The sequence below is a fragment of the Notothenia rossii genome, assembly GCF_949606895.1.
Source record: "Notothenia rossii genome assembly, chromosome: 9".
Classification (NCBI taxonomy): domain Eukaryota; kingdom Metazoa; phylum Chordata; class Actinopteri; order Perciformes; family Nototheniidae; genus Notothenia; species Notothenia rossii.
Window position 1 is genome coordinate 1,947,152 of NC_136907.1, and position 13,444 is coordinate 1,960,595.

Sequence of the window (13,444 nt, forward strand, 5' to 3'; positions counted from 1 at the left end):
TTGGTTCTCCAGTGATGTTTTGCTGTGCTCCTCAGGGTTCTCCCAGTCTCAGACCCAGAGCCATCAGAAGGAGAAGGACTCTCCTCTTCCTCCTCCTCCTCTTCCTCCTCCTCCTCCTCTTCCCCCTCCTCCTCCTCCTCCTCCTCCTCCTCCTCCTGGTTCTCCAGTGATGTTCTGCTGTGCTCCTCAGGGTTCTCCCAGTCTCAGACCCAGAGCCATCAGAAGGAGAAGGACTCTCCTGAGTACACCAACGACTTTGGGATCTTTAACTCTCTGTGGTTCTCTCTGGGCGCCTTCATGCAGCAGGGCTGCGACATCTCCCCCAGGTACAGCACTCTCAGTGTTTGAGGTCAAAACGTATCATTCGACGAGTTCAAGTTCTTATTTGTCTATTTGTTAAGTTATGCTTTGGCATTTGCAGTTAAGATCTATTGATAACTGTGTTCTTTGTTATGAGGCCCTCTGATAGAAAGCTCTAACAAAACGTACAATTAAAAAACATGCGAGAGGTATAAGGTCTCAACCATATTCTTGTATCTACAGTAATTTTCGGACTATAAGCCGCGCCTTTTTTCCCATTTTTCGACGCTGCGGTTTATATAACGGTGCGGCTAATCTATGGATTGTTACAGCTAACGGCCACTAGGGGACCTCCTAAATCTATGGGTTTTACAGGTTACAGTCCACCACCTTTAACTCTATGGGCTCTATGGCCGGTCCGCGCCCCCCACCTTTAAGCGGCGGGCTCCAGCAGGAAAAGCTGGAGGCCGGAAAAGAGTGAGACAGGTAGCGCGCAAAAGTAAAAGTGGAACCGAGAGTGGTACAAGAGACAGAACGAGAGCGAGACAGACAGACATTACGAGAGCGAGACAGTTTGTCCCCGTACCACTGGTTGAAAACCACTGCTGTAGATCACTGCCGGTACGTGCGCTGGGAGCGCACCGTTTAAGTTTGAAAGTTGAAAAGTGTGTGTGTCTGAAACGCTATGTGATACAGTACAGTTTACACAGCACATGTTCTGTAGCTACTATTGCACTAAATGCTAACGCTTGAATACGTTATGCAAATATGCAACTTGTTTGTTGAAATGTTAATAAATGGGAGCTTCCTCAAACAGCCATCTCTTTCCCCACAATCCCCTCTGTGCACGAACCCTTACATATGGTAATGAAACATTAAAACACCTGCGGCTTATAGTCCAGTGCGGCTTATATATGTACACATCATTCAATTTAGCTGCTGCGGCTTAGATTCAGGTGCGCCTTATAGTCCGGAAATTACGGTATATATATATATATATGTATATATATATATATATATATATATATATATACATCATACAAGCAATATTACTACAACTTCAATGGCTGCATGTGTAGAATATTTTACACTCATGAAACTAAGGATTACAAACATTTTTATTTTAGATAGAAATATTGAAGATTGTTGGTAAAAAATTGAACTCATTCTCTAGCCATGCTCCTATAAACTGTAACATGTAGAGAAGAAAAGTCTTGCTTGAAATAAAGGTCTTTTCAAGGTTTTGCCTTTTTTCCAATAGCAAGTTTCACAACAACATGATCATTGGACAATATATATATATCTATATATATATATATATATAGATATATATATATATATATAAGTATACCAGCAACATTACCATAGGTTCAGTGTCTCTAATATCTCACAGACATGCAATACATTTATGTAACTGTGTTTTTTGTATTCATCAATTATTTGATTTAATTTTCAAAATAAAAGTCATCAGCGTTGTTTTTGTAGACAAACTGCTTTATTTATTAACACAAGGCTTTTATTCTGAAATGTTAGCTTTTTTGTGCATGTTTTTTTTTCTATTTACAAATGAGGAAAACACTTCTTAACATTTGTGTTCTAAATAATCAGACATCTAAAAACAACATTGTTTGTCAGGGTGATGTGTGTGTCTCTAGGCTGAGCCAGTGTTTATGCTAAGCTAAGCTAACTGACATCTTAACACACAGCGGTCCTCACAAAAACAGCGAGATACACACACACACAAATATATCGCTAGTGATGTATATAACTTATTCATTCAGACATATCATCACACACACTCACTCACACTCACTCACACTCACTCACACTCAAACACACACACACACACACACACACACACACACACACACACACACACACACACACACACACACACACACACACACACACACACACACACACACACACACATACATACATATCATGAAGCTAACATGTAATGTGACGTGCTGCCGGGTCCTGTTGTATGTTACCGCTGTGTGAATGCCTGAGGCTGTTTCTATTCCTGATCTGTGTGTGTGTGTGTGTGTGTGTGTGTGTGTGTGTGTGTGTGTGTGTGTGTGTGTGTGTGTGTGTGTGTGTGTGTGTGTGTGTGTGTGTGTGTGTGTGTGTGTGTGTGTGTGTGTGTGTGTGTGTGTGTGTGTGTGTGTGTGTGTGTGTGTGTGTGTGTGTGTGTGTGTGTGTGTGTGTGTGTGTGTGTGTGTGTGTGTGTGTGTGTTTACATGTTTGAGGATGTCAATATGTATGTGTGTGTATTTCTCATTATTGCAATGTTGGAGTTTCAACATGTATGAAACTGGAAAGGTTTGAACACAAAATGTTCACTTGGTTGCCCCTTTTTTTGAAAAACACATCATTGCTTCTACACCCTTCAAGCACATAATAATAATAATAATACATATTCCACTATTACATCTGCAAAGAGACCACTTTATAAGCTGATTGTATTCCAACAATCTTAAATATAAAAACAGTGGTGTTGCAATACCATCATCTATCCCCAAACCAGTTGAAACCTAAGTGTTTGTTAATGTTTAAAGCTTGTTATCGATTCGTCTCGTCAGGTCGCTGTCCGGTCGCATCGTGGGGGGGGTGTGGTGGTTCTTCACCCTCATCATCATCTCCTCTTACACCGCTAACCTGGCTGCCTTCCTCACGGTGGAGAGGATGGTTTCGCCCATCGAGGGCTCCGAGGACCTGGCCAAGCAGACGGAGATCGCCTACGGGACGCTGGACGGCGGCTCCACCAAAGAGTTCTTCAGGGTGAGGACACACCGTTTGAATTCCCATCCAGATGTGGGACAGTTTGACTCTCCAAGATTTATTTTTTGGGATGTGTTCAGTGTGGGCAGCCATGACGCTCATCTGGCATTCCAGATGTGTCAGTGACATCTTTAAATATGGGAGGTGTGTGGTGCAGTGGATAGTGCGTTGGTGTTGGGATCAGGGGGTCACAGGTTCAAGCCCCACTGCAGTCAGCATGTCGTTGTGTCCCTGATAGGGATGTTCCAATCACCTTTTTTTGCTCCCGATCCGATTCCGATCATTTGATTTTGACAATTTGCCGATACCGATTTTTCCCGATCCGATCTTTATGCAATGCATTAAGAGAAAAAAAGCATTCAAGTTGTCCCTTAAGGTTATTTTTTTATTTAAATAGGATATTCTATCCAACATGGATATAGCTTCTTTCTTTCACAGCAGCATTGGATCAGTTCAGTTGTGCAGCATTGGATCAAAACAAAATAAAGCTTTCAGTACTCGTTAGCTTACTGCTACAATTAGACACTGCGCCCACTCTGTTGCCAGATCTGAGAGAAATAAGCAGGTCTATGAAAACTAGCCCCAAAGAAGCAACACGTACATGATGTTGTGTCATTTGAAACCAAAACTAAGGCCTCAGGATGACTTTAAGACTTGAACATGGTCATTTTTGTTTTGTAACATCGAATACAAAATTTAAAAAAAGGTATTTATAAAAAAAAAAAAAAGAAATCCCGATTCCGATCTTTTGAAAATCACGTGATCGGCTCCGATCCCCGATCACGTGATCGGATCGGGACATCTCTAGTCCCTGAGACCCCAAAGTGCTCCTGTGGGGATTGTCCACAATATTGAGTATGTTAGTCACTTTGGATAAAAGCGTCTAACAAGCGACATGTGATAATCTTTAAATGGCTGCTAGAAAAAAGCATTCTTACATATTTAATTTTTTGCTATAATTTGCACTGCATTTGGATTGGCTTCTTTACGACAGATAATGGTTTCAGGTCGTCTAAACTTCTATACTTACCATCATTGTGAACACTTGATAGATGAGTACTTTGTAACAGTGGAACATTGGACACTGGCATGAACTAATTAGATTCTGAATATTCAAATGTGTTTTCCCTAAAGATGAGATCAGAGCAGGTCTTGGTACAGTGAGTGTAAATGGACACTATTATACTCCTCACTCATGGAGACCCTAATAATCAGTTTGTATCTCTAATGTCTAACCCTAGCGGTCAAAGATCGCCGTCTTCGAGAAGATGTGGTCGTACATGCGCAGCACGGACCCCACCGTGTTCGTGAAGAACACCAACGAGGGTGTGAGCCGCGTCCGCAAGTCGAAGGGGAAATACGCCTACCTGCTGGAGTCGTCCATGAACGAGTACATCGAGCAGAGGAAGCCCTGCGACACCATGAAGGTCGGAGGAAACCTGGACTCCAAAGGCTACGGGGTGGCCACGCCCAAAGGATCCGCCCTCAGGTAAACTCACAGTCTGTGGGGTCCTGTTGTGTGTTTCTGTGGGACATCAGGACAAGCACACCTTTAGACTAAATGTGCTACGGGTGACCTACGGCATCCGCACAATGCACATGTTGAAATATTATTATTCCGTGCCTATAAGATTTATCCAGGAAACAGGATTGGTTGCATGAACTCAAACACATGTACAGGTTTTAAACGTTGTCTTACAACATGTCAGAGTTGCTGATCTCACAGCAGGTCTGGCGTGCAGAGGTGTGGACTTCTGAAGGACTTGATAAAAACAAAAGGACCAGACAAGACAGAGCAGGGACTCTTACGGCCCGTCTACACTACAGGCATCAAAAAATCTTGAAGCTGGGCGTGTCTGAAGCTTGGCGATTTTTTGCGAGCAACGCGACCAACAACCAATCACATGAATCTCCCGCCCCCGACATACAAAGCAATAGCAATGTTAAAACGAAGTAAACTGGATATAAACTCTCCAAACAGGCGAAAACCTACCAGTTTCACCCACTGTCTCTGCCACCTCCCTCCATGCCTGGTTCCTCCGGTTTGTATCCCGGTAAATAGTTCCGGTCGTAAAGAACCGGGTGATTTGCTACCGTAATATCTCGTTTGGAATATGAGGAAATGAACTGCGGTCTGGCTCTCCCAGCTTGCACGCGGTTTGATTGGCTGCGCTTGCACTGGCGGGATTTGCATAAACGGGATTTGATTGGCTGATGCCGATAGATGCTCGTGATGCTTGCAAAGCCATGCCATGCTCCCCACAATGCAGTTCGGCGAAGATTAAAAATCTTCTACGTCACCCCATTCAAGTGAATGGGCGAAGCGTTGAAAGCATTTTTCGATGCCTGTAGTGTAGACGGGCCGTTAGTCAAAGCAGTTTGTGTTTGGATAGTTTAATCCACGACGTTTCACTTTAAAGAAAGATACTGACAGAAGAGGGAAAGGGTAGGGTGTCGCCTGATAACATATTTGGTGTCTTTAGGCACATGAATCCAATCTGTATCATAATCTCACTCTGGATTAGTGCAGTATATTGAAATCGCAGGAAACACAGTATTTTACCACTTTGAGGAGTTACTCCAGCCCAAGTGGAATTCTACACACTTAATAAAAAACATATTTGTTTGGTTCAGATCCGTAAATAAATCACACCATGATCATTTTAATATATTGATATATATATGATAAAGAGAAGTTAAACATGTTGCAGCCCTAACATGTTACACAGTAATCAACACTAGCTTGTTCAGAAGTATTTTAGGGGAAAATACAAAAGAGTGTATTTCTTGGACTCAAACCAATGAGAGCACAGAAGCGCTATCAGCTACATGTATTACAAGTACCAGTCAAATGTCTCCTGTGATTCGGACCCGCCCCCGGGTTATTCTTTGACCCGTGACTTTCAACAATATTTATTTCAGTCCACTTGGACCACCAATTGTAAAGGCAAACTAAAACTAGTTTTCTGTTAAACTCGGCACAGATATTGTTTGATTCTTTGGGTTCATTTTTTTCGTACCAGAACTCATCATATGTTTCTGTCCTGGAGCTTGATTGGCTGCTGTCGGCTCTAGCTAAGGACTTCTTAGGAATGTACGGCACTAATTGGCTCAGTAAAGTAATTGATATGTGGCACACCTTTTAAGAAACATACCCTTTGTTATTCTTTGGGGTTAGAGGACAATAGCAAGGTTTCAAGTCGTTGGTGTTTGAGTCCAAGTGGAGTTGCACGGCTTTATTTAGTTTAGTCAAATTGAGTCTAGAGTCCACACCTCTGCAGAGAACCATTGAACAGCACATCCAGATTCTAGCTATGAGAACAAACTGAAATACTGAAACTGACCCACAGAGCTGGAGGTCAGTTTCAGGTTTAGATAACTGTCTGTGTGTGTGTCTGTTTTCCTGTCTGTCTGACTGTCAGTCTCTTAATCTGTCTCTCTGTCTGTCTTGTCTCTCTCTCTTTTGTGTTTGTCTTTGTCTGTATGTGTGTCTCTCTGTCTGTCTCAGTGTTTCTGTCTGTCTGTCGGCCCGTCTACCTGTCTGTGGTCATCAGTTGTGCCTGTCTGACTGCTAACAACAACACAACAAACGTTCTATCTGTCTATCTATCTATATATCTATCTATCTATTTATCTATATATATATCTATCTATCTATCCATCTATCTCTATCTATCTATCTATCTATCTCTCTGTCTATCTATCTATCTATCTGTCTATCTATCTATCTATCTATCTATCCATCTATCTCTCCATCTATCTATCTATCTATCTATCTATCCATCTATCTCTATCTATCTATCCATCTATCTGTCTATCTATCTATATATCTGTCTATCTGTCTGTCTATCTATCTATCTATCTATCTATCTATTTATCTATCTATCTATCTATCTATCCATCTATCTCTCCATCTAACTGTCTATCTATCTATCTATCTATCCATCTATCTATCTATCTATCCATCTATCTCTCCATCTAACTGTCTATCTATCTATCTATCTATCCATCTATCTGTCTATCTATCTATATATCTGTCTATCTGTCTGTCTATCTATCTATCTATCTATCTATCTATCTATTTATCTATCTATCTATCTATCTATCCATCTATCTCTCCATCTAACTGTCTATCTATCTATCTATCTATCCATCTATCTATCTATCTATCCATCTATCTCTCCATCTAACTGTCTATCTATCTATCTATCTATTTATCTATCTATCTATCTTTCTATCTATATATATATCTCTCCATCTATCTGTCTATCTATCCATATATCTATCTGTCTATATATCTATATCTGTCTATCTATCTATCTATCTATCTATCTATCCATCTATCTCTCCATCTATCTGTCTATCTCTCCATTCATCCCTACATGAGCATTGCTGCTGTCAGATAAAATGTGTATTATTTATAAATGTGTCGAATCGTCGTTAAATAAGAATTTGTACTGAATCAAATTTGCTAAGGCCCTTTTTATTCATTGACTTTAATTGGATTCTTCCTCGACCCTTGTTACACCCGTCCACCAAGTTTCATTAAAAGTGGGCCAGCAATAATTCTGTAATGCTGCCGACTAACCAAACCTCAACCGGAAAATCTCCTCTCCGGAGTCAAATCTGGAACAAGTGGTTGTAGTACAAGGTGCAGTTCAAACACTGCAAAATCCTGACCGGTTGGAAAGAATCGTCCCTTAAGCAGCGCAGGACCAATGCCCAGCAGAGACCCCACACAAAACAACGGTAGCAAAAGTGAATCAGCAACAACACAGCAGCCATGTTGTAAAGCCCTACAGAACATTTAGTAACACCAGAGGAAATTAGTCCAACCACATTTTGCCCAAAAAGGGAAATTCATAAATATATTGTTGTATATGTTTTTGGTGTGGTTCAAGACAGATGCTCATTTAGACCCTATTTCGTTCACATACAAAGGACCAAACTTCACGGAATAATTCATTGCAAATTGACGATGAAGGATCTTCTTTCCCATTGGTGTAGACATTCAGTTATAAAGTCGTTGGTCTCTGAACGCTAGCTTTTCAATTGAACGAAACCAAACGTCTTACCCCGGTTACAACGTTAATATAATCAAGTTTCTTTTGACATGTTTATCTGAAAGCAGCGTTTCATGTTCCTTCTCTGTCCACGCTTCATCAGAACGTCTTGTCCTCTTTCTTTCTGCTTCACGTCAGCATTTTACAGACAACCCAGAGCCGGAGAACGGAGATGAGCTCCACAGATGAGATTAGTAAATGCTGAATGTAATAATAATAACGTATGTTATGTAATTAGTAGGCCAGCAATATCAATCAGCGTAGCAAAACAGAACCCAGCAAATTGGCTTTCTGCCTTCGCTGTCAAATGTGTTTTGGTTTGTTGAAAGGAAGTGAAGGGTTTCTGATGGCAGATTGTAAATCAGAAAGTTACTCACCAGTATTTTTGAGCAGTTGCCTAGCAACACATTTGAGTTAAAGCCCCTAATGCTGAGCATATTGGATAATCAGCGTTACACAGATCACTAGTTCCATCTGAACAGACTCTGTTCTCTGCCTCTGGGTTCGTCTCCGTGCTAACAGCTGACCGTGTCCAGTCAACAGCTCCATCGTCTCCGCTGACTAACTCCATCACACTCAGCTCTGCTGCTGCCATCCGCTCTGCTCACACTAAAAGGGGAGCTCTGGTAGGAATCAACCCTCCAACACAGTGTTGAGAGAGAACACAGACGGGAATGAAATCCTTCATATAATGTACGTCACGTTAAAGGGTTTGATTTTGCCTCAACGTTATGGAAAGGGAGCCCACAGAGAAATGAATCACGTCTCTCCTGAAAGATACTAGGAGAGTCGATCTGCGCCAGTGTTGTCACAGTTTGTCGTAAAGTAATCTGAAATATTGTACACGTCATCGCTGACAGCATGTGGAGTATTGCATGATTCAGAGTTCTTCACTGATTCCTGAGGTGAAGGCTAACATTAGCATTGATTTGTAACCCTGTTACTGTTATGGAGTAATTACAGTTACAGGGTTTTAGTTTCTGCAGTTCAATGTTTTATCTGTAGCCAAATTAAATGTTCACGTATAATTAAAAAATATAAAAATAACTTTGTTTTAGTCTAACATCTCACTAAAGTAAACAAAACAAAAGTTGACCATGAATACCCGAGCTAGACAAATCAATTATTTGTATTGGTTTACTGCCTGTTTTTCTCAAATACATAACAGAACTTTTTAAAATAAAGGGTTCATTTTTCAAACGTTTATTTGTCTAAATTCTCCTGTAATTATGGAACAGCCCTTAAACAATCTGAGGGAAACAATCTGAGGAAAACAATCTGAGGGAAACAGACGTGAGTAAACGTACGAAGGATTACATTAGCGCCTGTTTAGCAGCTGTAGTGCTCTCGCTCAATACTGAACACTTTTCTCACTTAGAAACAAAAACGTTGGGAAAAAAGGGTCCAGGTTGAAACATCCAGAAGTTCCCCTTTGAAGCACCATTTCTACAATTCTATCGCTCGCAGACCTTTTGTTCCAAAATGACGTTAGCATTTCGGATTGATTGATTACAAAAAATATGTAACAGAATCCCTTTAGAACAAAACTCTTCTTTTGGCCGTCATCATAATAATTGTATTGTTATCGTCCATGTACTGGTTGGCCTGTCAGTAATCATTCTATTAATTCATGTTTCTTTAAAAACATCTCTGCTACCTCTTGAGCTTTTCTCACCACTGGTATTTAAAGGGGAACAACGAGAACCGTGTGTTAATGTCTAATGTACAGAATACTAAACTGTGAAGCACATTAAGAATATCATTCTATGTTCCACTTGTTACTTATTATCAAACATGTGACTGTTGTTCCTTTTTATTGATCAGGTCATGAATGTATTCTAAGTCGAGGATTGCTGCCGTTAGTAAAGTGTAGGATGCATTTGCTGTTCTTCAACCCAGACCATAATGCAATGCTGTTTTCCTTCAGCTGTGAGGAACCTTCTGGTACAGCCGATTAGGCTCAACACAAACCAGCAGAGCAAATATATCCATCATGTTGACGTTATTTACCCTCGCCTACTTCTCATTTCTGACTTGATTTACAGCTGTAAATATTAGCACTCCAAATGCTGATGTTAATTTCTTCATAGGGAACAAATAGTCGCCTGATCGCGTACATTTTGAGTTGCAAAAACTGATTTTCTGTTGACACCATTGAGTACCACCTTGTAAGTAACAAAGTTTTCTGAATTATTACTGCAACTTGGTACCAACAGTATCTGTCTGCTTTTAACCATAGTCCAATTTCTTCATTTGGTCAGAACCAAGATTGCATTGAAAATTGAAATAATTACAAAATATCTCAGTGTCATCGTCACCACGAGGACCCTGATGCTGGAGTGAAAACATGGCTCTGAATGAAAGTTATATAGAACGGTGAATCGTATCCAGTTAAGGCTCAGATGGGTAGACAACGTTCATCGGACCAGAACACTTTAGGCAAACGGTCAATTGAAGATTTGACCAACCTGTTAAAGAATTTGGATCCTAAACCAATGAAGCAATCAGAAAGTGAAATAATGCCACGGTTCTTGTGACACATAATGGTGTTTTCATTCACCGGGCAGTCGTTTCTTATAAATGGTGAATACAGTGTTTGGTGCTCTTGATTGGCAGTGATCTACCAATCAGAGGGTCGGTGGTAGGATCCTTAGTCCCTTCAGGATCGTAGTTTCCTTGGGCAATAATCTAAACCCTTATTTCATACCTGGCATGGGCAACAGGTGTTACTCTCCTGGTGAGCAGTTGGTCTTTTACGGTAACATCTGTCTCTTAGTGAATAAACACATATTCGTTTTATCTTTAGACCATTTGTGATCTCAATAACATTTGGATTTCAAACTGTCTGGACACCAAAATGGAAATGAAGTTGACGAATGCTTTTGGTAAACCTATACAACTATTGTCTGTGAGCTTTGTCACTTAGAAAAAGAAGATTGAATCTGTTCTTCGGACGCCTGAATGCTCCTGGCACGGATAGTGTTCAAGCCCAGTGAGTCTTTAACACTAACATTATATAGAACTTCAAACAGAAGGGAAACAGCATTTGACCAAAGTCTGGGTTGAAGAGCAGTGCTAACTTTAAGCTAAGATATTACCATGACTGTCGTAAGTAGACTCCTGTACTGATGTTGCTTCACTATGGCAGTCCTCTGTTCATTAACACGTAGTTCCCTTCTATCCCCCATCACCATCATCCCCGTAGAAACCCTGTTAACTTGGCAGTTTTAAAACTGAACGAGCAGGGCCTGTTGGACAAATTGAAAAACAGATGGTGGTATGACAAGGGAGAGTGCGGCACCGGGGGAGGGGACTCCAAGGTCAGATCACCGTAACCCCAACGGGTAACGACAGGCAATGCCACACCGGGGTAACCGGCAACAACCCACCGCTAAAACACCAGGCGTAAAACACTCCGGACGGCCCCACAGAAAACAAACCGTTGTAGAAAGTCTGCATCCATCAGGTTTATTCACCTTGTTGGAGACTTCCCAGCTTCTGATCCAGGGAGTGTTTTACAGACAAACACGTAGAAAGATTCACATCGGAAACAGGATTACCTTTAGAGTCCTTTAATGCAGATTTACACGTTGCATGAAACCAACCTGATCGCTTTTCATACGATCATTTTTAAAAGAGTAATTTCTTAATTTCTAACCAGATTCAGGTATTACATTAAATTACATTACATGTTAGACGCTTTCATCCAAAGCGCTTTGCATACTCAATACTGTGGGCAATCCCTACAGGAGCAATTTGGGTGAAGTGTCTCAGGGACACAACGACATGCTGACTGCAGTGGGTTTGAACCTGTGCCCCCCTGATACCAACACTAACGCACAACCCACTGCGCCACACACCTCCTAGTATATTTCAAATGTATAATACAACATAGTATTTGTACAGCAAAGTCTATAAATGAATAAAAGCTGACATGGTACATGAGCTCACTTTGTAAAACACCCCCTCTGATCATCCTCTGAAGCCACTTCCTTGTATTCGGACAGTTTTGACTTCATCCGCCCAAAAGTGAATCTACAGCCGTCCGTAAACGTGTCTCTTTCACAAAATACAGAGGACATGTTTCCCGTTTTCGGCCAGCGGACTGATTTAGTTTCCCGGAGTGTTTTCAGCTCTTGCCGGTTACCCAAAGTGATATAGTAATACACATCTCGCACGTAGGGAGTCAGGCCAAACCAAGCTAGATGGAGTATTAACGCATATCACTTTTACGCTGACATTTACCAAGAGAAGTTTTATGTGTGATGTTCTTTGTTTTTCTTTCTGTTGTTGTTGTTGAGGTGTTCTCTGTAGCGTACCGAAACATCTGTACTGAAAATGCCAGTTTTTGATAAGATCTTTAGTGCTGCTGTAGCCGCCGCAGCTCTTTAACAATAACATAAGATAACATGGAGGTGCATAATGTTATTTATGTTATTTCCACCCCCTCCCTCCCCCTCCCTTCCTCCATTGGTTCTTTGAAGAATCCCAGTAAACCTAGCAGTACTGAAGCTCAATGAACAAGCCATCTTAGACAAGTTGAAAAACAAATGGTGGTATGACAAAGGGGAGTGTGGACACAAGGACTCCGGCAGAAAGGTCAGTTCTGGAGGATGCTCGGCCTGGTCCTGAGGTCATGTGTTGGTTTACCCCCCCACCCACCTTACCCCTTCAGACCCACACCCCCCAAAAAAAACAACTTCAGCAAGTACACTCTGAAAAGAAAACGTTTTTCACCGGTTTTAACTTTCTTTTTCGTGCTAATTTGATGTTATTTTGCTCCAAGTCAGTTACTTAGATGCAAGTCTAGTTTCTATGAGTTGTACGGATCCTGTTACTTGGCGGACCCTTTTATTTAAAAGATCTGCAGCTAGAAAGTGTCAAAAGTCCAACATTCCTCTATCTAGACGGATATTTGTACGTGTTGAATTTTTATTTTGTACTTAATCAGAACAGTTTCAGTATTTTCAAGATCTTTGACCAGAGAAGCCAATTCGACACAACTCTTCAGGCTGATGTTAAAGAGCTCTTTAAGATTTGTAACTTCAGATACTCAAACTCACAGTCAGCTTTTTGAGGCTTGACAGCCGTTAAAACCTGTAACACTTCGTTACATTCGGACAGATTCAGGCTAGCAGTTCCCCCCTGTTTCCAGCCTTTGTGCTAAGCTAACTGCTGGTAGCATCATGCCGTCAACATGAATAAAAGCAACAGATGACCCAAAGGTCCCAGAAGAGCCCATTTAAAGATAATTGTTGAACCCTAAATGGATAAGACGTCCAATTTGTAAAATATTT

At 41.1% G+C, this 13,444-nt stretch overlaps 2 protein-coding genes across 2 annotated transcripts in view; one reads left to right on the plus strand and one right to left on the minus strand.

Moving 5' to 3' along the window:
* Nucleotides 1–13,444, minus strand: part of LOC307019049 (uncharacterized protein) — a 189,984-nt gene that overhangs the window by 115,442 nt on the left and 61,098 nt on the right. The gene's annotated exons all lie outside the window — the stretch shown is intronic.
* LOC307018408 (glutamate receptor 1-like) overlaps nucleotides 1–13,444 on the plus strand; it is a gene marked incomplete at its 5' end in the record, with an annotated part of 61,567 nt that overhangs the window by 39,958 nt on the left and 8,165 nt on the right. The window contains 4 exons of the mRNA XM_079648639.1: nucleotides 168–326; nucleotides 2,886–3,084; nucleotides 4,326–4,573; nucleotides 11,353–11,467. Coding sequence (XP_079504765.1) covers nucleotides 168–326; nucleotides 2,886–3,084; nucleotides 4,326–4,573; nucleotides 11,353–11,467 — 721 coding nt within the window. The remainder of the gene's footprint in view (nucleotides 1–167; nucleotides 327–2,885; nucleotides 3,085–4,325; nucleotides 4,574–11,352; nucleotides 11,468–13,444) is intronic.